Genomic DNA, 24630 nt, shown 5'->3' with positions numbered 1-24630 from the left:
GCAAAATAGATATCGTAGCACTTTCGTTTGTATTTGATAAATATTGTGTAATTATGGACTAACTAGGCTTAAAAGATTCATCTCGTAAATTACAGAAAAACTGTACAATTAGTTATTATTTTTATCAATATTTAATGAATCATGCATACATCGTAAGATTCGATGTGACAGAGAATCTTAATTTTTTTTATAAAACTTTTTGAAAACTAAACAAGGCGTAACAATCTTGGCCGAAGCATACACCATGCACAAGAAGTTTTAGGGAGAAATCAGTTTCTTTGCCTCTAAGGACATATGTCCTATCATAAAATTCGCTCTGAGATTGTGTTCAGTAGGAGAGAAATAATTTGTGAGGACCCGAGGAGGAGTCAGGGGCCTGACCGCATGAGGCCCACGGCCTAGTTCTTCCAATATGACAAGTTCGGCACAAGCCTTTCAGCCCATGATGCAGGTTTACATCAACAGGCCTATCCAAAAGAGGTCCAAGCCTTTTCAGCCACGCTCGAGAGACAGAATTGCTCTATTTCGAAAGCGTGTTGCTTCTTTTCTTTTTTCTTTTTTTTTTTGTGTGGAGGCTGGTCTCACTGTTTTATCTGTGACAAGTTTTTTTTATTGACAAGACTGTGGCAAGTTAAGGTGTTTAGCAGAACTCTCTAGCCGTGGGTAAAACAACTCTGTGGCTTCTCTCATGAATCATATTTCTTTTCGAGCTAAAGTTGTTTAAAAGAAACTCTTACCTGAACAGTTTTGTCATATAAATAGCTAAGAGATGAAAAATGTCCAAGATGTTCCTGGCTCTCTGTTTTGTTGTAATATTTTGTATGTTTGCATATGTTTTTATATTTGAGTGCATATGAAATAAAAAAATATTAACAAACAATAATCAGTGCCTTGTTTATATAGCAGAGTCATGGCCCACCGAGCTAGTAGAGGCATGTTAACAGAAAGTACGCATATCAACATCGTATATCATGTACAAACCAAATATACATGCTCTAAGGTCGTTAAGGAATTTGTCTATATTCCCATTATTAGATTATATTCTGAAGTTGATGTATCACTTGCATTTGTGAAGAAATATGCTTTCTTATAAGGCCACATAATTAGGATTGTTATCGCATTTATGAAAATATTTATTTATGCATGGGTCTCACTAGAAACAACATTAGGAAGCCAACTGGGTTTGCTATTCTTTTTTTTTTGCGAGGAGGGTTTGCTATTCTAGGGTGTTTAAGGTTTACGTTAGTGATCCATTTGAACACTTAGGACACATGCATGTAATAAGAATATAAGACTTTGATCCTTCTTAGTTAAATTAAGACATAACTTCCTTTCAGATGAAGCAAAGTGTTCTAGCTTTCAATGAAGTAAAAATTGAGGGTCCCATGTTTCCATTTGCACTTTTCAAATTAGTGTATAATTGAAATTCTCACAAAACATAATAAGTTCTTTATATGGGTCATCATCTATTCACCAAAACCCACTAATAGGATTTATGCACTTATAGGGTTAAAATCGATTGTACATCGAGGACTCTACGTCAAGGTTTGTGAAGAAAGGTCTAAGGCAACCTTGAGTTGAAGAGGCCTAAAGTGGCTAAGACTTTTGGATGTTGAAGAAAGAGGATGGGAGTCCTTGCCACTTATATAATTGAGGGGTAGAGTAATAAAGGAGGGCAAGAAAGAGAGAGTTCCTACTCGCTGACCAGTGTTCAAGAGAGCCCCTTGGATGAGCGCCATGGCGTACATGATTCTTATACGGTGGATAAAATGCTTAATAACATTGATTAATGTATGCTAATAACACGGTTGAGCTTATCTAAACATCTAGTTGAGAATTCCATTTTATACGGTGCCCTTAGGGGATTTAACATCTTCAATGTAAGGATTCCATTTTAACTTTTTATTAGTTGAGAAGCTATCATGAGAAGTTCCTTATCATTGGATTATGCGGTGTTTTCATGCCTTTGGGCACACCTTGTGTGAATGATTGGAAGGTCATATTTTAGTGTGGGTGAGGTCTATAACTATGTAATTATGAACCATATGGATTGGTAAATAATGTCATTTTGGGCTCCCATACCATAAATACAATGTATATTTATTTTATGGCTTCATATAATTAGTAGGCAACAACTTATTTACGGATGTGCGGCGTACTTCCCACACTCTCTCTCACGGTCTCTCCTCACACACATGCCCACCTTCCTTCCTCGATGGTCGTCCTGCACCCCAACTCCAGTGACTCCCTGGCGACCACACCCGCGCCTCATCGCGCCATGGATGGCTTCGGGCAGATCCGACAGCGTCCATGGTCGATGGTCGTCCTGCACCCCAACTCCAGCGACTGATCCGGCGATGGGGACGCTGTCAAGGTGGGTCCTCCTCCTCCTCCTCCAGGATGTGCGAGTTAGGGTTCTGGCGAGCTTCTCTTCTCCCTCTTTCTCTCCTCATCTCCCTCTTGGCTTCTCCAACTCTAGCAGACTTAGAAGAGATGAGTTTTGGGGAGGAAGGCTGGCCATGTAGTGGAAGTGGCCGAGCTAGGTCCGAGGTAGGGGAGCTCCATAGTCGTGGTAGGGTGAGGGTCGCTGGATATAACAAGGATGAAGAAGAGGAAGGGGTGGCGTGAGGATTGAGACGGCCTTGCACCGCGCCGTTGCCACATCCTAATCAGAGGGTGTTTGGTTGGGGGTGTTAAAGTTTAACATGTACTATAGTATTTTTGTTTTATTTAAAAATTACTGTCTAATGATAGACTAATTAGACTTAAAAGATTCGTCACATAAATTACTCTCTAGCTGTGTTTTTAGTTTCTTAGGCTTTGTTTAGTTTTCAATTTTTTTTGCTTTGGTCTACTGTAGCATTTTCGTTTTTATTTGACAAATATTGTTTAATCATGGACTAACTAGACTCAGAAGATTCATCTCGCAATTTATAGACAAACTGTGTAATTAGTTTTTGTTTTCGTCTATATTTAATGCTCCATACATGTGTCGTAAGATTTGATGTGACAAAGAATTTTGAAAAAAATTTGGTTGTTGAGGTGAACTAAATAAAGCCTTAAATAGTATGTATTTAGTACTTCATGTATATGTCCAAACATTCGATGTGACGGATGTTAAAAAAACAAGACCAAGGCCTTGTTTAGATGTGAAAATATTTTGAATTTCGCTACTGTAGCACTTTCGTTTGTTTGTGACAAATATTGTCCAATCATAGACTAACAAGGATCAAAAGTTTTTTCTCGCGATTTACATGCAAACTATGTAATTAGTTTTTGTTTTTGTGATAAATATTATCCAATCATAGACTAACTAGGATCAAAATATAGGCCTTGTTTACTTCCACCCAAAAAGCCAAATTTTTTCAAGATTCCCCATCACATCGAATATTTAGACGCATGCATGGAGTATTAAATATAGATGAAAAATAAAAACTAATTACACAGTTTGATCGAAATTGATGAGACGAATCTTTTAAGGCCTAGTTAATTACCAAACGAGAGTGCTACGATATAGCGATTTTTTTCACTTCACCTTAACACGGCCATGTATGCTCTCAATTTCATAAGTCCGTTGTACTTTTTGAAAAAGGACAAACATTTAATTGGCATACATCATGCTCCCAGTATGCAGTCTCAGTACATTGGGCTACAGTGTCGCGGTGAGCCCCACGGAGGAACGGGCGACCTGCCCCAAACTCGCCGGATTCTTACCGGTCCCGGCCAGCCCACCTCGCCGAACAACTCCACCAACCACGAACCTGAAACCCTAGCTGCGCCGATGAGCGACGACGCGGCGGCCGCCGCGTCCCCCTCGCCGTCGACCTCCCCCTCTCCATCCTCTGCTTCCTCATCAGGCGCCTCCCCGTCGCCTTCCTCCCCGCGCACCAAGCGCCGCCGCACCGACCGGTACGCTCTCGGTTTCGAGTTCGCCCCGCGACTCGCGCCCTACGAGCTCCCTGAGGATCCGCTCTCCGACAAGCCCAAGCGCTCGGGGCCCAAGTGGACGGAGCGCTCCACCTTCGCCCTCCTCGACGCCTGGGGCGACAGCTTCGTCCGCGCGGGGCGTAGCATCATCCGCGCCGACGAGTGGCTCGAGGTCGCTCGCCGCGTGTGCGCCGCCGCGGACCGTCCCGCGGGGTACTTCTCCGATTCGCAGTGCCGCAACCGAGTGGACACGCTTAGGAAGAAGTTTAAGAAGGAGAGGGAGAGAGCGCGTCTTGCCAATCGCCGTTCCGGACTCTCCCCATCCAAATGGGTCTACTACGACAAGATGGTGTCAATTCTGTGCCCGTCCCCACTGCCGCTGCCGCTCCCGGCCCCGCCTCCGCCTCCGCCGCAACTGCCTCTCCAGTTGTTGCCTCTGGCCGCAAAGCGCCGCCGTGATAGGCAGCCATCGCGGTGCTTTCAGTGGGGGATGAAAGCTCCTGAGCGTCTTCTTGGTGGTGGCGGGGACGTCGTAGGTCCCAGGGTTTCAGGGTCTGGTGCGGAATTGGGTGAACGTGAACCGCAGAAAAATAATGCTGTTGAATTGAATCGGAATGGGTTCGTGGCTCTCACAGAGTCAATTCAGAAGTTTGAGGAGGTTTTTGCGAGGATGGAGCGTAGCAAGAGGCAGCAAATGTTGGAGGTGGAGCAAATGAGGAGGGATTTGCATAGGGACCTTGATGCAAAGTGGAGGGAGATTTTGGAGAAGGCGCAAGTGGAGATTGCTCGTCTCAGTAATGAGGATGGGGATGAGGGTGATTCGGACGAAGATGGGGATGTTGGTGATGATAAGAGATTGGAGGATGATGGCGCTGAGCAAAACAATGGTGCCATGGATGCTTCTCCTTAGCATTCAACCTAGAGGCTTTCAGAATGAGGTTGGTTCACTTATCTCAGCAGCTTATGCTAAATGCAATATTTTGGTAAATAAAGTGCCAGGTCATTTTTATTGTAACCTTTATGTTTTATCATTACATTTTGATGCCTGAGTAAACTAAAACCGAACCATCCTTTTATGTGTCTGGAATGTTAATTCGACTAAAGTAAAGCTACGTCATCCTTTTTTGTGTCTGGAAGGGCAATTTGGGATGGATTTCGGCCCTTATATCTGTACTCCCATCATCCCATGTCTGCTTACAAAGTCATCATGCAGCACCCTTGAACCTTGATAACTCGCCATTTAGAGTAATGTTGGGACTCACATTTTTTTACATTGTATTTTGGTGGTGTTTTGTTACTCCTTTTTGCACTGTAGATAGTACGCAACATCTTCCGATGCCGTTATTTCGTGTTTGGTTTTAAGTAGCTGTAATCAGCTTACGGCGGTATCAGATGCCACACTATTTAAGATCATTCCCGCCCATGATCGAGCGTTATAGGTTCCGGCCAGATATACCCCTCCCTATCGGCTGAACCAAACAAATCAGGCTAGTAGCGATATCCATTCCCGATACGGACGTGACCGGCCAAAGGGCCTCTAGTCCAGTTGTTTATAGGAACCCGGCAGCACTCCTTAGGTCCTGGGTTCGACTCCCCGTGGGAGCGAATTTTCAGGCTAAGATTAAAAAAATCCCCTCGTCTGTCCCATGCCAAAGCACAGGTCTAAGGCCCGGTCCCGGTCGTTGGTCGTTCTCACATGGGCTACGGTGCCGCTGTGTATGGGTGGGGCAGGGGTTTGGGGGTTTTCTTGACCTGCGTGAGAAGGTCTTCTTCTTAATGCAATGCCCGGGGGCTGTCTTACCCCCCGCAGGTCGAGTTTTTATACGGACATGACCGTTCCCTTTACCTTTCCATTGACAGTGCTTCAACCAAACAGAACCTTTGTGTTTAAATTCTCTCAGAAGGGAGACTGTAGATGTTAGAATTGCCATGGAAATTAATAGAACACACAACTAGAATTCTTCAAATTTCAAATGATTGTCAATTAGTCTCTTAAATCTATGATTAGCTTTTTATGAGATTGAGATCGTGTGCCACTTGATGGCAACATATGCTAAATTAGATCCGTATTGTTATTACTTAAGTATCTATGATCATGCATTTTTTTTGCTGAAGTATTCAAATTCTGCCCTCAAAGATATTGTTGTGCCACTTGAACTTGTGTTGATGCTTTGATTGATAGGTTCAATATGGTTCAGTTACGTGCTAGAACAACCATGGGTCCTGTATTACAAGCTTGTTACACTTGAATCTGAAAGTTCTCAAGTCTACTGGAATATGTGATTTCTTTGGTCAAATCAAGTTCATGTATAATTTACTTACCTTCTCAAAAGATTACAAGTTGAAATGTCATCATCTGTACTATCCAAGCTGTCATATCTGTGAGTTTCATTTGGCATGACACTGGTTGCCTTTTTTTTTATTGATGTCTGTTTTAAGTATTTGTGGTGGAAAGAGGGATGGGTGCTACTCCCTCTGTTCCAATTTATAAGTCACTTTAGCTTGCTCCTAAACTATCTAAACTTGACCAAGTTTATAGAAAAATGCATCAACATCTAGACACCAATGCAGTTACATTAAATTCTCCCTGAAATGTCTTGATAGTGCATTTATTTGATCCTGTAGATGTTAGAAATATTTTTCTAAAACTTGGTCAAAATTGGAGAAGTTTGACTTATGACAAAGATAAAATGACCTATAATTTGGAGCAAAGAGATAAGTTTCAAGGTCACAAAAAAAGAGAGATCAGTTTCAATGTAGTCATAAGCTGCTGTGATATAATGCAAAAGATTGGAAATGTCTGCTTGAACTTATGTTGAGAATCAGAAATGTTTCTGAGTGCAGAGGAGCCTCATTCTCTATTTTGTGCAGTGACTGGGCTGTCAATTATGCTGAAACAAAGTTTTGCTTAGTAATTCGGCTTTCGGTTGATATATTTTGCTACCTTAAACTTGTTAAAATATTTTGCCTGCTGTTAAAAATGGGTTGTGTTCATGAATCCTTTGTACTCTTGGCCTGTTTGGTTCAAAACTAGGACACAAGTTTCCTGTATTGTTTAAAATTTGGTTATTTCGTAAGGGCATGGCTGAGACATCCTCTTGAATGCACATCTTCATGGGTGTCTCCCAAACATTATCTGTTCTGTATCAAGCTTTATAGTTCAAGTTGGCAAACACTTGTGAGTCGTGACTTTTTATGGTAGTTGCTTCTTACTTTTTCCTTATCTGTAAGACGAAATATCTGTTCTACGTGGTTGACATATAACTAGTTGAGTTGGCTACTGCCCTTTGGCTTTTCCTGGGTTCGATTATGTTTGCATCTATGAGATGATGGGAGATGTAAACTGTGGATTTTCATCAAATGGTTCATGGATTGCTTGCGGTTTGAAATCACAGTCCAATAACTTCTCTGTGGTCTTTTATGTTGTATAGATGCTAGAAAATATTGTCATGAAAATCCACATCCACATTCTTTTTGTTAGGACCTCGAATATTTTTTAACCTGTGGTTGTCCAAGTAGTTAGTTCCCTGGAATGTGTGCCTATTTTGTTGTCTTGTAAATTTCATGTTGCAAGTTGGGACATGACTGATGACTTGTATTTGTTGTTTCAGGAACAAAATTGGGGTTTTCATGTCGATAGATGAAGCCACATGTTAGACAGGTGGTTATGATTAACTCTGTAGGTGCAGATATTAGGATTGTGAGTACCCAAATCCCAAGAGAAAGGAATTAGCAGGGAATATATCTGCAACAACCAGCGCAGATTGTTGTATAATTCTCATATGTGCAGCGCAGATTGTTGTATAATTCTGATGTGTTTCTTTTTTTTCAGCAATGCTAAGCAAAACATTATTGCTCTTTTAGTTACTGTATATGGTTATTTGCTTACTGACATGTGATTTCAAGATAGTAAAATGTTCACTGTACTTGGTTATAACTGCTGCATTTTACTTCTATTTTTTGGAACTGAGATTTCCTGGCTATTTACTTCTCTTTTTTTTTTTGGAACTGAGACTTCCCCAACGGTTGCATGCTCTTTTGGTGAAGACCTTTTTCTCACACCGTGATTAGGAACTACTCCCTGAATGAGGGAGTAGTTCATATGTCAAAGACAAATGTTTGCATATTTTCAATTTTGACTAAATTTATAGAAATAGAAAATAGTATTAACATTTGTGTTTCTGAATACTTGGAAATATATGATGTGATTAATCTAATAAATCGAAAATATATGATGTGATTAATCGAAAATATATATTTGATCAAAGATTGATTGATTTCTTGAAGCGTGAGATTAGCATTTATTTAGGTCCGTTTTAGTAAGAGTTTTATGTAAATTTTATTTGTATTTAATAGGCTGCTATATAAGTGTTTTTGATGACATGACAATGTTGGTAAAAAAGAGAGAAAAGTGAGTTTTATCTAGAAACTTTTTTTGGTGGGATTATCAACTCTTATGAATAAAATTAAATGCCTATAAAACTACAAAATGAAACTATACATTTAAGATGGATGGTTCATCCTTACTTGTTTTATTTCATTTCTTTTACACGATGTGACAGTCACGAAACTCTCCCAAATTTCGTTTCACCCTTTCTCAACTTCATTGTCACCCTTTCTCTTTCGTAAAATTTCGAGAATAGGGGGAGAGGTGAAACGTGCTTGTACTACTTGCAAGATGCAAGTGGTCAGTCCTACCACGACAACACCAGGTGGTCTCCGTCCCTTAGCACGGCAACGTCGTCGACCTCGGCGCCGTCGACGGTGAGCACCCGCCTCGCCGCCTTCCCGAACTTCGCCTCGGCGACTTTCATCAGCTCTTGCAGCGAATCCGGAAGGAGCACGAGCTTCCCCGCTGCACGGCTCCGATGCTTCTCGGCGCCATCGCTGGGGAAGCTATCATGAATGACCACTCGTAGTCCGCGGTGTCGACGCGGCGACATGCAGGGAGCGGTCTCTTCGTGTTGCTCGGTGCCAAAGCTGGGATTCTGATTCTGGCTTGGAACCATCCTGGCGCCGCTATCACCGTTCTGATGCTGCTTCTGAAAAATGGCCCCGATCTGAAGCTCATCCTGGGCAAACAAGACAACTGTTACACACCAAGTTTCAGAGTTCACACAGTGCAAGTTTCGACTTTTTTTTTTTGCCCCCACGGTAGTTACCATGCTTGTTTTGGAAAGGATTTCCTCGAAAAGCTGCGCATCCGCTGCAACTTCTTCCTTGAGAGACTTGAGGTGCTGAACAAAATTGGCGTAAACGGTGTTGGCATCTGCAGTGTTGGAACGGAGGATCTGCAGAAGACGGGTGTGGCTGATGCACACGGCCTGCGTGAGCCTGCTGCTACGGACGGTGAACGGCTGCGGGACGCCCAAAATGACGCCCATTTCCCCTGCCATGCCGTGTGCCCCCATCTTCATCACCAGCTGAAAGAGGGCACCACACCACAGCTGAGTGATCAAAAGCTCTCGCTGGCACAACAAGAATCAAGAAAGCGACTGCAGTTTCGTGACTGAGTTCACGTTACTGAGAGCAGAGAAAGGAAAGAAATTGACACTCGATATCACTCATGACGTTCAGCGATTGAATGGCTTGCCTTCTCTGTTCCGTCAGCAGCAGTCGCTAACACGTCCTGTTGTAAGCAAGCAGAAGGAACGGGATAAGGTTACAGACAGAGTCGTACAGTACGTGTGAAAATTGAAATACTGTGTGCTTACCACTGCGCCGGACACGATGATGTAGCAGTCTGTCGAGGTCACCTTCTGGAGGACAATGTCAGCGTTTGGAGGGAAATACTCTGCCCTCATCTCTGAAACCTGCATGCATCCCGTGATTGTTTCATTTGGGCCAGTCAGTAGTACACGGCCACTGGCTCAGTCAGAGGCAGAGCACGGTGGTCAGGTCACTGGAGCCATGGATCAGATCGAGTGCGTGCGAATGCTATGTACCAGCTGCAGGACGAGGTCGTTGGAGACTCCCTGAAACAGGTAGCAGCGCTGGACCGAGTCCCTGAAGAGGTGGTGCGCGACCCGGGACCTGAGCGCCGCGGGCAGGTCGGACAGCAGCTGCTGCTGGATCACCTCCCCGGTGCTGAACCTGAGCTGCGCGCTCGCCATCATCTGCGCTCTCAGCTCCGGCGGCAGCCGGTTCGCGCTCACGAACGCCGAGACGCGCCGCACCACGTCCCTCATCTCGAAGGTGTTGGTGGCGGCGTGGACGACGAGGCTGGTCATGTTGCCGATGATGTATGAGGTGAGGCCGATGTTGAAGAGCATGTAGCAGGTGGCGAACACCATCTCGCCGGGGTTCACGGCGTGCACGTCGCCGTACCCGACGGTGGCGAGCGTGGCGGTGGACCAGTACACCGCGTACGTGTAGCTGACCCAGACGCTGCGGCCCCGGAAGTCGCGCACCTGGCTGCCGAGCCAGGTGTGCGCTGCCGAGTCCTCGTCCTCGTCCCCGTGCCCGTGGTGGTGGAACGCCATCCACAGGAAGATGCACGCCGACGAGTGCACCGCCAGCAACGTCACGCCGCAGAGTTTGATGAGCCTGGTGTAGAAATAGTCCAACCGTATGTCCTTCTCCAACCTGCAGGAATACATATATAGGAAGAGATAGACATGTAGATTTATACTGCACAAAGGCATATGCATGGAGAAGAGATCAGCATGGCGTAGGTACCTCGCAAAGAGCTTACTGACGCGCTGTAGTCTCCACAGCCGGAGAAGATTGAGGTATCTGAATCCAGTGCTCCTGCCGCTCACCAGCCGGTAGATTACGTGGAACGGGATCGTCGAGGCCACGTCCATTGCGAACGATGGCCGTGTGAGGTACCTGGTGAGAAATGAGGGCACCGTGCACGTACGCATGCGTGTTTTTTTTTTTATTTGGCGTACAGTTTGTAAGTGCATAAGATATTAAGATTGATGGTCGATCAGTTAATTGACTAGGTAATACTAATTAATACTACCTGGTCGCGATCTTCCTGCGGTCGTCGACGAAGAGATTGACGGATCTGTGGAAGTATGCGACGAAGAAGGAGACGGCGATGTCGACGGCGAAGAACACGTCGACGATCAGGTCCACGACGAGAAGCGGCGTGGTGGCGGCCTTCTCGAGAGCCAGCTCGAACGGCGACGACCACGCTGAGTACAGCACCAGCACGATCAGGGACGCCTGCCACCACCTGATGATCGATACATATATACACCCTGGCAGGCATCAGATTACTACGCATGATGATAATGTATATATATGTATGGCGTGTCCGTCCGGTATATATATGCATGCACAGCACAGCTGCCATGTCATGTGCATGCGCATGCGCAGCAACTGTCGACCACACCTGTAACGGCAGTCGCAAGGGTTGATGGTGTTGTTCCCGACGGAAGGTGAGGAGACCTCGCCGAGCGCCGGGAGAAGGTTGCTCGACAGTGTCCAGCTTCCTGTCTCTGGCCCTGCTCTTCTTCTTGCCATTCTGCCTGCTGCTGGCAACTCCTTTGGCAGCAAAAGCTAGCTTGCCCTGCTAGCTGTGACCTCTGAGATCGGCACAGGTAGAAGGAGAGAAAACCACACCGAACGACATGAATCGGTAGAGTGTTTATAGTAGTAGCTAGCCACTAGTATTATTGGGCGATCAGCGATGGATGCACGAAACGAAAGCAATGGAAGGGAACAGTGCCGCATTTCTGTATGTCGTCGAAATAATTCAGCTATTTTAGCGACGGCGCAGATCATGGTCTGACTAGAACACGGCGATAATGTTTGTTTGTAACAATGATTGCGTCCAGGCGAGTTAAAGGCAAGCCGTAGGCGGTTTATCCAGATAACTTGTCTCGTTCTAGGCTTGACTGACTAGCGAGTTCTAAATTCTAATGCATGCTTGCTTTAGAGAGTCACTAGAGATAAGTCGAGATCGAAGAATCTACTATAGTTCTTTCGCTCCTCGAGAAGACACCCGAACTTCTCAAGAAACAGAAGTATTCCTAAACATACTACTTTCTCCATCCTAAATTTCAAGGCATTACAAAAATCTTGAAGAGTCAAAATATGTTAAGTTTGATCAAAATTATTAAAAAAAATATAAAGATTTACAAGATCAAGTAGATATATTATAAAAATATATTTAATAAAAAACCTAATGATATTTAGTTGGTAGCATAAATACTATTATTTTATTATATAAATTTAGTCAACTTAGATATTTTGACTCTTCAAAATTTTTAGAATAAACTATAATTTGGAACCGAGGAAGTAGTTCTTACCGCACGAGGGGGGTTTAACGCAGAGCTAGAGGTGGCTGCTGCTGCTCACCTCGGCTAAGAGCAACTCCAGCCCAAGTCTCTAAATTAAGTCTTTAAAACTTTTATTTACAAGCTATGATAAAAAAAGTAGGGACTCAAATTAAGACCCAACTCCAATGAAAAAAAAAACAGACTAAGTCCTTATTTCACATATTCTTGTCTTAATTTATAGGTAAGGAGAGGAAAATGGGTGGGATCCATTGGATAGGGGGTTCTAGATGTGAGGGGCTGAAACTATAATTTGGAAGGGTATGGAAAATGGGAGCCCAAGTAGGAGGTGGGTTGGAGTTGATTTTTTTGATCAAGTCCCTCTAGATTTAGAATAGGGACTTGTTTAGGAGATGGGCTGGAGTTGCTCTAACGATACGATTAGGATCGCTAAAATAGCTAAATTATTGTTACAAACAAACATTATCGCCGTGTTCTAGTCATGATTCATGAACGCCCTGCGGGCTGCACTGGCATGTATGTACTCCCTCCATCTTGCACTCCTGGGTTATAACTCTATTGTTTAGGGGTTGTTTGGTTGCTAGTTACAGTTAGCCACACTTTAACTTAGACAAGTTTAATCAAGTTAGCAAGTGCTTGGTTGACAACTAAGTTTAGACATGATTCTTTTGAGCTCTATATGTCATAGAGTTAAAAAATGTGACAAAATTCATTTAGACATAGCAAAATGTGGCAAACAATTTACTAGCCACATTTTTTGTGGATTGCCTAAAGTTAGTTGTGGTAGACTATGACCATTAACCAAACATCCTCATGTGCATCTAATCCACCTTTGGGGTCTACCCCGCATGGGATCTAAAGCATATTGGGTCAGGCCACATAGAATTGAAAGTAGAGTTGGTTTTCTCACAAGCCATCTCGACCGAGTGCAAAGAGGTTGCCTTTGGTTACTTCCGAGGCATTTTCGTCGTTCTCACCTTCCGTCTCTCACCCATTCATCACCACCGCATCTGTTCTCACGCGTGCCTGCACCACCTCCTGCACCGTCACTCGGGCACGTGAGGCCAAGGCCGTCGCCACTCACGCTAGCCATTCATGCTCGCCGTTGAGGCCAAGGCTGTCGTCGCGCCAAGGTGAGTCTAACCGTGATGCAGACATGTCCTGAGGAAGGTCTGTTCAGGGGCGAGTCTCGGTGGCGCCACTGCAAACGACAGAACATCGCCGATAGCATCCCACCCTTAACTGGTGCTTGTCCTTGCTAGCATCTTCATGGCATCGTGAGGCCAAGGTGGGCACATCTGCGTTCGCCATGGACAGGGGAGAAAAAAGACTCCTAAAAGACTTATGCCAAACAAGAGTTCGAAGACCGCTACTTGCTACTAGCAACGAGATCTAATATCCACTAAAAGAACATCGGCTAAAAGAACTCTCCAAGGGACGTAGATTTATTATTCTTCATTGTCAGAACAGAGTTTTGGAGATTGTTGTAGAACAGGTCTAAAGAAGAGGTCGAAATCACTGCATCGAAAACCAACCAATTGCTTCCAATGATGAACACATCAACTGACAAGAACTTAAGAGAAGGTGTATCGTCAACGCTAGATCAAACGTCGATCATCGAGGTAGGGAGAGACAACTAGAGAGACGTTATACCAAACCACCACCTCATTGATGACACTAGTAACCAAACCTTGAAAAAAATAATACAAACAAAACCTAAGTCTATAAAGAGATCGCGTCTCCGCTCCTCTAGCCATTGACGGCTCGTGGTTATAAGAGAGGAAGGGCACCGAGCTAGGGCACGGTGGAGAGCCAAGACGGTGGCGGGTGCTTTTTTTTTTCATGCGCCTTGTTATAACACTTCAAAATTTTTAATTTTGGATTGTTATTAGAAAACAATAAATTAAATAAGGATTTAAAATTTTTCTAAAATATTACAAGATTTTTTATTAATTATTGTTATTATAAAATGAGAAAAAAATGTGAAATTTTAAACTTTCATAAAGTTAAGTGATGAGTGTTTTTTTTGATGTTGTGTGCTTTGTGCCCTAGCCTTGTTTAGCTTGTCTCAGAAAAATGAATTTCAAAATTTCTAGCGAGCACGTTTAGGTCCGGTTTTCGAAAAAATAAAACTCCAAAAGTCATATTTGAAAACTAATTTATAATTGAGTTGAAAAATAATTTAAAAATGAGTTTTTAACAAGATATGCTTTGTTTCCAAAAGTAGTAAGGAAAACAAGCTCCTAAATAATCTCAAATTAGGAATTCAAAAAGGGTTTTGAAATTTGGTTTAGTAAAATAGTTTAGAAATCATGTTTATATAAAAAAAAAGGGTTTTCTTTCTCTCTGGGCCGTCCCCTTCTTCCCCGGCCCAACTCCTTTCCCCCCCCCTCTCTCTTGCCGCGTGTGCCGCCAGCTCGCCCGCGCACCAGCCAGGCCGCGGCCCAGCCCCCACGCGCCTGCCTCCGATACCCCGCACCCGCCCGCTGACAGGTGGGCCCCGCGAGTGGGACCCACCTGTCATCCCTAACCCCCGACTGTTTCGGAAACAGCCGCAACCACCGGCTCCGACGTCTGCGCTGCGCGCGTTGCGAGGATCGCCGAGCCGCCCTAGCCTATTTAAAGACCATCGGCTGCACCCCGCGCCCCTTTGGGAACCCTAGCTGCATCTCCCGAGCCCTAGCCACGCCGCGCCGCCGCCATTGCAGCCGCCGTCGAGTGGAGCTCCGCGCCACCGTCGTTCTCACGAGTCCGCGGGTCCGCGACAACGAGAACACTTGCCGAGCTTCGCAACGAGGTGAGGATCGCGCCGGTGCCTTTCTCTCCCTCCCTCCCCCTCTCTGCCGCGCGAACGAGCTCGCCGTAGTTCCACCGCCGCCGCCGAACCGCCCCTCCCCGCGGCCCGTCCTCCCCGGCTTCTCTCTCACGTAGCCAACACGCGCATCGAGATCGCCTCGACGTGCGCATCACGCCGGTGCCCTCTGCGCGATTCCCCGAGCCCCGTAGCGCCGCCACGGCGAGCCAGGGCACCGCGGCCATGGCGCCGCCGCCGCGGACCACGCCGCTGTCGCGCGCGATCCCGCCCAGCCCCCCCGGTCCACGGTGGACCGGTGGACCCAGCGCCCCCACCTCGGTCCACAGCACGCGCCGTGGACCCAACCAGTGCCGCAGCGCCACGTGGCCAGTCAAGCCGACCGCCCACGTTGACCTTGGCTTTTTTGCAAAAAGACCCTGCAGATTTTGGAAATAGACCCGCAGTCCACAACCGTTCAAAACTAATTAGGTTTAGGCCCTGTTTTTAACAGTTGGAACCCTGGCGTCGTTAGTATTTATTTATTTAGTCCAAAATTCCTTTAAAATTCAGTTATTAATTATTTAAAATACGAAAAATAGTTCTGCTTTATCACAGTTTTGCCACTAACCTAGTTTTGGCCATAGAATCCGCGTTTTAATTCCGATTGAGCCCGTTCTTGTCGCGTTAGTTTTGTATCGACGTAAACTACGCGTTAGCCATGACTTTTTTCCATGTTTGGTACTTTACATTCTTCACCATGAATATAAAATGATTAATGTCTAACTAAATGCCCTTTTAATCTATAAAAACAATTTATGTTTATAACTTTGGTTTTTCATAAACAAATATTAATGTTATTAATACCAACATAAATGCCTTTTTAGTTGTGATCTACTTAATCTAATCTTAGTCCATAAATGCCTTGTTTAACTTATGTTACCAATTCCTTATTTTCTAACTATAAATAATAAAGTGATATAAATAATGTTAAATGTTTTATGACTAAAATTTAATCATGAATTTTACCATTCTTTATAAAGTGGTTACTCAACTATGTATCCACCATCTCTTTTCATCAAATAAAATACAACGAGCGTGTAGTTTGTCTTCTTCGTTAAGTTGTATGCCTCAATAGTCGCCTTCTTCGTTACACTTCGAACCTCGAAAGTCGTGTCCATTTAACGATAGCTCCGTTCTCAATCGGTCTCGCGTTGTCTCGATCGTAACAACAAGCCGTGTCGTTTAGTGCGCTCTTTCTAAGCTTTTCTTTTGATTGATGCTTGTTCTTAGTTGTGATTGTTGTTTGTCTGTTTGTGTTGCTTGTTTGCTTCGAGTAGAAGAAGCATGGTTCGTCAACAATGAAGACCAGGAGCTAAGGACCGACGATCGAAGCGGAAGTTCGAGATAAGAAGGAAGAAGCTAAAGAATTCTGAGTAGATATACACTGGAAATTAAGGCAAGTGCAGACACCGTTTGATCATTTTGAACCTACTCATTAATGTCATTTACTTTACATGCATGTGTCCAATGAATGCAAACCCTAAGGACATGACTAGTTTTACTTACCATTCCTTGTTCACCTGGGGTTATGTATATGGGTAGTCTAGGCTATATTAGGTTTGCTTAGTTGCTCTACTCATCTTATACACATGCTTAAACAAGAATTACTCTCTACTTAACTTGATGCTTAAACTGTGCTGAACCTTTGGTCACTGCGGTGATGGCGATGTTGGATGCTTACGAGCATCGTGATGATGGTGGTGACAGGGGGAGCGGGTACTGTTGGTGGTCCGGTTTGCCGGGCGTACCCGTCTCTGCTCTCCGTAAGGACTTAGTCAGGGAGCGGCCCTCTGGGACTTACAGTGCAGCTCCAAGCTATATGGCTCTGGCTTGACTAATTAGCAGGACCTCCACTAGTAGGGTGTTACTTTCCGGGTAGGCGTGAGGAAGTAACTTGGGTAATGAATATTAAGTTAGCGGCTGCTCGGTACGCCATGGCTATGGGTATCGACTGTCGAGCGCCCCGGCGAAAACTTACGAGTGGCATCCTATTAGTTGAACCCTGTGAAAGGTCTCGTAGTGAGACCCTGCCTGCTCACCTTGGCAGTGTTTTGGGGAGTCATGACCCCGGGCAAATGGAAATCACGACTTGGAGTGAACGTGCACACCTCTGCAGAGTGTAAAACTGATATATCAGTCGTGCTCACGGTCACGAGCGGCCCAGACCCTCACTTGATGAGCAAATTCGATTCACTGGTTACTCGAAGATGGAACTTGGCGAGGTTGCTACCTCGTGTTTTGGCGGAATGGCTATTCCGTGTTGGCAGGATTGCTATCCTGTGTTAATAATTGGGGTTAATCCCTGGACTACTATAAATATTAGGATAGTCATTTAAAAAGATGCTAATTACTACTTACACTAATTAAGGGTTGGGTTTATGCTACTCATAATTAGTAATAGGTTGTTCTAATAATAGTCATAATTAAAAGTGATCAACTAAAATGCTACTGCAGTCAAACCAAGTCAGCTTTACCTTGTTTTAAGCCTTGCATGTCATTACTTTCCGTCTGTGCTTGCTGAGTTCGACATGAACTCACCCTTGCTATTTTCCCCCACACCCCTAGTGTGTAGTAAAGTGCTGCTCAGAAGAAGGATAAATATGTCATGGAGTTTTCTAAAAGCTTATGAGAAGTGCTTGGCGTACGGAGCCCCCAGTCAACTGTCCCTGAGAAGAATGGAGCCTAAGAAGTTCTAGCTACTGTTTCCGCGTACTCTGATGTTTTGTAAGTGTTATTATAAATATGTTTTCCGCTATATATAACATTGATTCTGATAATTCTATTCTTTTGTTATATGTGTGGACTTCCTGGGCACACATATGACGACTCTGGTCTTATTTTAAAAGCCAGGGTGTGACAGGAATGGTATCAAAGCAATGTTGACTGTATGACGTATGCCTAGATAGCACTGGTCGATTTCTAAAGCTTATTTTGCTATAAAACTATTTTCTTATACCTTGACCCTTGATTCTGACTTTTTCCTCCCCCTTGTCATTTTGTATCCCCTCCTTGAATAGCCTTTGAGCTATTTCTATTTATCTTATTGGTTTTTGTTTAGTTGTTTACTTAAGTTTTCAAAACTTGCTTTATTTCTAAATTTGATAGCCCTTTATCATCTCAGACTTACCTTTTACGATGACCACCACTGTTGAAGAAGCACGTGTAGTATCGTTGATGTGATGCGTGCTTGTTTTGCTTGGTTTGTTGTTTGTGTGGTGTCTTTGTTCTAGTGTTTTGAAGGAGGCCTAGAAGAAGTTGTTTGAGGGTTAGCTCGATCTTTGCTAAGTGGGGTAGTGATCTCTCTTATCCTATCCATCTATTGTCAATTTTGATCCTCTCCACCTATTTTCTCTCACTCCATATCCTACTCTTTGTCCATACTACTCTAGCTCATTTTACTATTGCCCAATGTCAGATGGTCGACACCAGTGATGACGTCAAAGGAATTAATACCCGTCATCAGAATCAACAAATGACTTCTGCAACACAATTGAGCAGTGAAGAGATGATAGCTTGGCAATCCCAAATCCTAGAAATGGCAGCTAATCAGATGGCTAGACTCCAAAATCTTTGACAGTACAAGCCTTAGTTCTCCAAGGTGACATTGAAGAAACTTACATCAAATGTCAGGAAGACCCAACTATGCTACCCTTGTCCCCAGTAAACAAGGAGAAGCCCTTGTTTACACAGGATCAAGTACTAAGTGGAGTAGAACCACAGAAAGATTCTCAGCTACCTTCAGAGAAGACCATGACCAAAACTCAGGAAGGAGCAATGAAGAGACAAGTAATAGAAGCCTGGAGGAACATGAAAGCTATGAAATATGGTATTAATGAGGCACTTGGGATTCAAGAGCCGTGTCACTGTTGTAGACATTATGGTTTGCCTTGTATTGAGAACAAGTCAAGCGAAGGAAAGGTAGAGGTACCCTAGGATCAACAAACTGAAGGTAACAAGAAAAGGAAAGCAATCTCCCTAGAGCCACTGTTAAGTGTTGAGCCACTGTTATGTGTGGACTTCTTGGGCACACATATGACGACTCTGGTCTTATTTTAAAAGCCAGGGTGTGACACTTGTTTGGTGCATAGTCAAATAGTAAGGCCTTATGTGTCGAGTAGTTCTTTATCAGGCATGAACTCAGTAGTCGCCACTTGGCCCTAGCAAGGGTGACGAGTGGTTGTTAATAAATAAATAAATAAATAAATAAACATAGAAAAAATGTGCTTTAATCCACGTGCTGCTGATTGTTGGGCTGGTTGAAATAGTGTTTGTCTGGCCTAGATATTTTCTTTTCTTAGAGGGCCTTGGGCCAAATACTTTCACATACGAGGTACAGGCCACAAGAGTCTAGCCTAGCTATGACTATGAATGCTCCAAGTTAATCGTGCAACGGTGCGAGGCATTCAAGAGAGTATAAAGCCCACTGAATCTAACATATACTCTTAATCTTGTATACCTGATGTCCCCTCACATAACATTGTAGATGAATAGTCGCCCCTCACAAAACACTATTCCAAGAACGGTGCAGCTACCAGCACTCTCCGATCTATAGCCTCATCTTCGACTATACACGTATCCATGCTTCCAGAAACTCCAGTTCCTCTCTCTCCCTTTCCTCTCCTCTCCCACAACTTCCACTATGGCATCTGCTTCCCTTATACAGCTACACACAATCAAGAGGACCACGACACCTCAGCTACTGTTACACTCTAGCATTTTTGTCCTTTTCTTTCCTATTTGTTTTCGATTCGTCCTTCTCGATTTTTTTCTCGACTACAATCCTGGGAACCTAGGTTATCTGCTAAATTAATAATGTTATGGGATGCCTAAGACTCCAGAGTAAATGGCATACTAGAGACAATACATAGGAGATGTCATGTCTTTTGCTAAATATTTTGAATGGAGAACTTTACATAGGAGATGTCGTGTCTATGAGTATTTTCGCTTGAGCTTATTTATTGAATCTGCTAGCCATTCAATAGTATTTTTTTCTTATAATAAATCAGCAAACAATACTTTCAGTCGCGAGAAGTCTATGATTTTGTCGTTTTGTGTTCCCTTACTCAAGATTAGGGATGAAAATGGATCGGATATGGACGGATATCACTAATATCAAATTTGTTCATATTTATGGTCGGATTCGGATTCGAATACGGATAATGTCAATCATGTCGGATAAGATACAATTGGATGTCGACATCATAAATATACGATTTAAGTATTCGGATACGGATACGGTATCGAATGTTGAATATTCGGACTCGAATACGGACACATCTGAACCCCTCTAAACGAACTTGATCTCGAATATGGTCGGAAAATATCCCTACCATTTTCTTCAGTACTCATCCCTATGACACCCCTGTGACTATCTATCAAAGTACCGCAGCGAAGCGCGGATGGCCGACTAGTACTATTATATACTAATATGCACTTTGCAGTTTGCACAGAAATTGCTAAGAGCTGGGGGGAAAACACGGGAATGGCTAGATCGAGCACGACGTGTGTGATAAGTAGTTTTAAAGTCCTTGATTGTGGAATGCCAAGGGATGATCACATATTCGGCGATCACCTTATTTTGTGACATTATTAGCATTTGCACAGCGCCGGCAAACTCTCTCTACATAATCAACAAAGAATACACGAGCTGATGAAATCAACAATAAGCGGCAGACACCGTTCGTTGCTGGACAATCAGCGGAAGAGGCACATGACGAAGACCGCTGCGAGGACGAGGAAGTGGTCTATCCCTTGGTCGAGGGCCATTCCCATTCCTGAAAAAAAAAAGGAGAGAAAAAAAAAACATCACACACCAAAATCCACTAGGTCGATCAGTACTCCAACAGGTCTTCAACTAGCATAACCGCGGCACACAGGTTAAACAAACGATTAAGCCTGTCATTTAGACACTTCTGATTGATATGCACGGTAAAAGCGCGCGGATGCACACTGACCTTCCACGGCGAACTTGCCGGCGACCGACATGATGGGCGACGCGGCCGCGGCGCCCAGGCACAGCAGCGCGGCGGCCAGGAAGGAGACGAGAGCAAGGGCTTGTGGCCTCATGGCGCGCGGTGTTGCTCGTCGCGAAATATAGCCAGAAACGCGCGATGTTCTTCGATGTTTTGGTTGCCGATCGATGCAGCGGCCTGCCTGCACACGCGCGTCGGTTTATGTAGAGGGACGGCAATCTGACAGGACTGCCCGAGTTTTGAGTGTGTCCATCAGGGTCGGCACGTTGGAGTACGTTGTATATTGAAATAACGCATGCTGTCTGAGCTGTGTTAGAAATATGATCAATGTAATCACTCGTGTTAGGAAACCATCAAAGATATGATTTGGCCGTATCAATGTACTCCTTTCGTATAGAATTTAAATGTCGTTATGAATATGTTTTGAGTTAAACATTGAAAATATAAATCACCGATAATTTTTAGATTGTTCAGTTTGCAAATGTGAAAAATATATAAATAGATTTGTCTTGAAAAATATTTTCATTAAAATATAATGTCATTTAGGACAGTGACACATTCTCTAAAACAAAACTTTTACTTCTTATTTTTATAAAAATATTTAGGAAAAAATGATATATGGGGGGAGTATATGGAATGTGTTGTATCAAATCTGTTATAATCTGGCCAAATCAAATATATCTTGATTGTTGCTTAAGCCACGATTGGGTCGTTTCTATCCTATATAAACAAAGTTGCGGCTTCCTAGGAGAGGTGTGAACACCTCCTAAACTTTGCTGGTTTCTCACAAGCTGCACTGCCAATCGGCAAAGTCAACTGGATGCCATGCTGGGGCACGTCCATGCCACAGGTTCCCCGTGAGTTGCGCCGTGCCAAAATAATTTTCCCTCCATCTCAAAATATATTAATTTCTAGATCGCTGCTGTCCACAAGCTGAAACAACTGGTTCCGTTCCATGATCCCTAGTACTGATAGCTTGGAAAGTCTGTTACCGGGTAATAAACATGTTACGTCCTACTACTCTTTTCATTTGATTTTCTATTCCTAACGACATCTTCCGTGAGTTTACTTATGGTCTGGTTCTTGCGGCACCGGTGTGAGGCCTTGAGGTGTGAGGCCAATTAGCTCGTGAAAACAAGTGGGACTCGTCTCAACAAGGACGTAAGATGCTGGCAAGCAACCGAAACCTCGAGGATGTATCTTGGTGATCATCTCTTTGCTTTGTGTTGATCTGATCAATATCATTCTTAGAATAACATTCATAGCTACCTTGTTAGTGTGGTAGTTGTTTGCATAGCATGTGTAGTTTTCGTGCTTTTGTTGCAGTTGTAAATAGCTTTTAGTTGCTCTTGTTAGTAGCTTTTGTTAGTTGTAGCTCTCTAGCTTGTAGTAGTAGCTTGCTTGTTTGTGCAAAATCAACCTAGAGACTAAGCTAATAGACTTGTGTAGGAGGTTTGCGTTGTGTGAAATAGAGCTAGAGCAAGTAGCTGCTATTAGTGTCATATCTTGTACTAATCAACTTGATCTAGTTAATTATGAGTTAGTAAGAAAATTTTATAGATCATTCATCCCACTCTAGCCATCTAGATTCTATCACACTCGCAACGAGATCTAATATCCACTAAGGCCTCATTCGGTTGGGGTTGGAAATGATTCCTAGCCGAGTTTCCTTGAATAGTTTAAACAACGTCGGATTAGTTCTTACCAAAAACGGTCCAGAAAGGAGACAAACGAATAGGGCCTAAAAGAACATTGGTTAGAGAAACCCTCTAATGAACACGGACTTATTATCCTTTATCGCCAGAATAAAGTTTTAGAGATGTCCGACCTTATTGTAGAACAAAGAAGAGGCCAAAATCGCCACATCAAAAACCAATCAATTGGTTCCAATGATGAACACACTAACTGCCAAGATCTAAAAATAAAAAACATATCCGACAAATCAAACTATCATTGGCCCATCGTCGGCGCTAGATCGAACGCCACCGAGATAGCAAGAGACCTAATTCCAAAACATCGTTGCTGCCACCACCTCGCTAGAAACCAAACCCTAGAAAAATCTAATACTAAGAAAACCTAAATCTATGAAGAGGTCGGGTCCTAGCTCCTCGAGCCACGTACACAATAACAATTGGGAGAGAAGAAGGAGACCACGGTGGCACCGCGGAGAGCCAAGGCGGCGGCGGCGGTTGCTTTCTTCGTGCACCTTATTTGGTGTCTAGTTAATGCTCGACCCTTACTTATGTTGCCGAGTAGTTCTTCATGTTGCGTGAATTTAGTAGTCGGTACCCTCGACATGGTACCGTGCGGTTGTTGTTACCGAATTTATTATTTTGATTATTATTTTCAATAATGAATAAATAAAAAGATAGAAAAAATTGTGCTTCAACCCACGTGCCGCTGATAGTCAAGCTGATTGAAACTGTGTTTACTTGGCCCAGATATTTTCGGCCCGAATACATTCTCATGCGTGGTATACAGGCCATAAGAGCCTAGCCCAGCTATGACTAATGAATGCTCCAGGTCAATCGTGCAACCGTGCGAAGGCGTGGATGAGAGTATAAAGATCAGCGAGCACGACGTCTGTGGTAAACTGTTTTATTTCAAGTCCATTGTTGAATCTTAAGGGATGATCACATATTCGGCGATCACCTTATTTTGCGACATTATTATTAGCATTTGTACAGCGCCGGCAAACTCTCTACATAATCAAAGAATACACGAACTGGTCAAATCAATCAGCGCCGGACACCGTTCACGATCAGCGGAAGAGGCACATGACGAAGACCGCTGCGAGAACGAGCAAGTGGTCTATCCCTTGCTCGAGCGCCATTCCCATTCCTGAAAAAGAAAAAAAAAATCACACACCAAAATCCACTAGGTCGACCAGTACTCCAACAAGTCTTCAACAAGCACAACCGCGGCACACAGATTTAATTAAACAAACGATTAAGCCTTTTAATTAAACACTACTGGTTGATTGTGCGGTAAAGCCGGATGCACACTGACCTTCCACGGCGAGCTTTCCGGCGACCGACACGGGCGAGGCAGCCGCCACAACCGCCGCCGCGCACAGGCACAGCAGCGCGGCCGCCAGGAACGAGACGAGAGCAAGAGCTCGTGGCCTCATGGCGGTGTTGCCCGTCGCGAAGTAGCTAGACAGAAACGGCTGCAGGCAGCTGCAGCAACCAGCGCGCCACGTAACGCGACCGGCTTCTTCGACTTGGGTGTTTTGGTTGCCGATTTCGATCGATTGCAGCGGCCGGCACACGCGCGTCGTCGGTTTATATAGAGGGGGGGGGGGGGGGGGGGGGGGGCGAGGGCGAGGTGCGGCGATCTGACTTTGGCTCGCCAGCCTCTTCTGACTATCGTGTCCGGTTCCGGTCACGTTGTAGTTTCTTGGTGTGCCACCCTGCACCCGTTTCCGCGCCGCAAGATTTGCGGAGGCGGGCGCACCAACGGCGGGGATGTGCCGGACGGCCCGAGCATTGAGTGCGTCCATATCAGGGTCGGCACGACGGCACCAGCCAAATTTGAATCGGTGTTTTTCGATGTTGCGAGGTTGGTGTGCGTAGTATATTGCATATTCAAATGACGCACGCTGTCTAATGTGATGGATGTAATCTCT

At 44.2% G+C, this 24630-nt stretch overlaps 2 protein-coding genes across 2 annotated transcripts; one reads left to right on the top strand and one right to left on the bottom strand.

The window, feature by feature from the left end:
- Positions 3642–7846, top strand: LOC8059188 (trihelix transcription factor ASIL2). Its single transcript, XM_002458368.2, has 2 exons — positions 3642–4865; positions 7539–7846. Exon 1 carries the CDS (start codon positions 3782–3784, stop codon positions 4835–4837), a length of 1056 nt encoding a protein of 351 aa, XP_002458413.2. The 5' UTR covers positions 3642–3781; the 3' UTR covers positions 4838–4865; positions 7539–7846.
- LOC8059187 (potassium channel KAT4) lies at positions 8008–11400 on the bottom strand. Its single transcript, XM_021456300.1, has 8 exons — positions 11270–11400; positions 10895–11110; positions 10606–10758; positions 9873–10512; positions 9642–9740; positions 9521–9556; positions 9090–9350; positions 8008–8999 (listed from the first exon to the last, which is right to left on the bottom strand). The coding sequence occupies exons 1-8, from the start codon at positions 11398–11400 to the stop codon at positions 8622–8624; spliced, it is 1914 nt and encodes a 637-aa protein (XP_021311975.1). The 3' UTR covers positions 8008–8621.

Source organism: Sorghum bicolor, chromosome 3 (genome assembly GCF_000003195.3).
Source record: "Sorghum bicolor cultivar BTx623 chromosome 3, Sorghum_bicolor_NCBIv3, whole genome shotgun sequence".
NCBI lineage: Eukaryota > Viridiplantae > Streptophyta > Magnoliopsida > Poales > Poaceae > Sorghum > Sorghum bicolor.
Note: the sequence above shows the minus strand (reverse complement) of the source record. Positions and strands in the feature narration are given on the sequence as shown.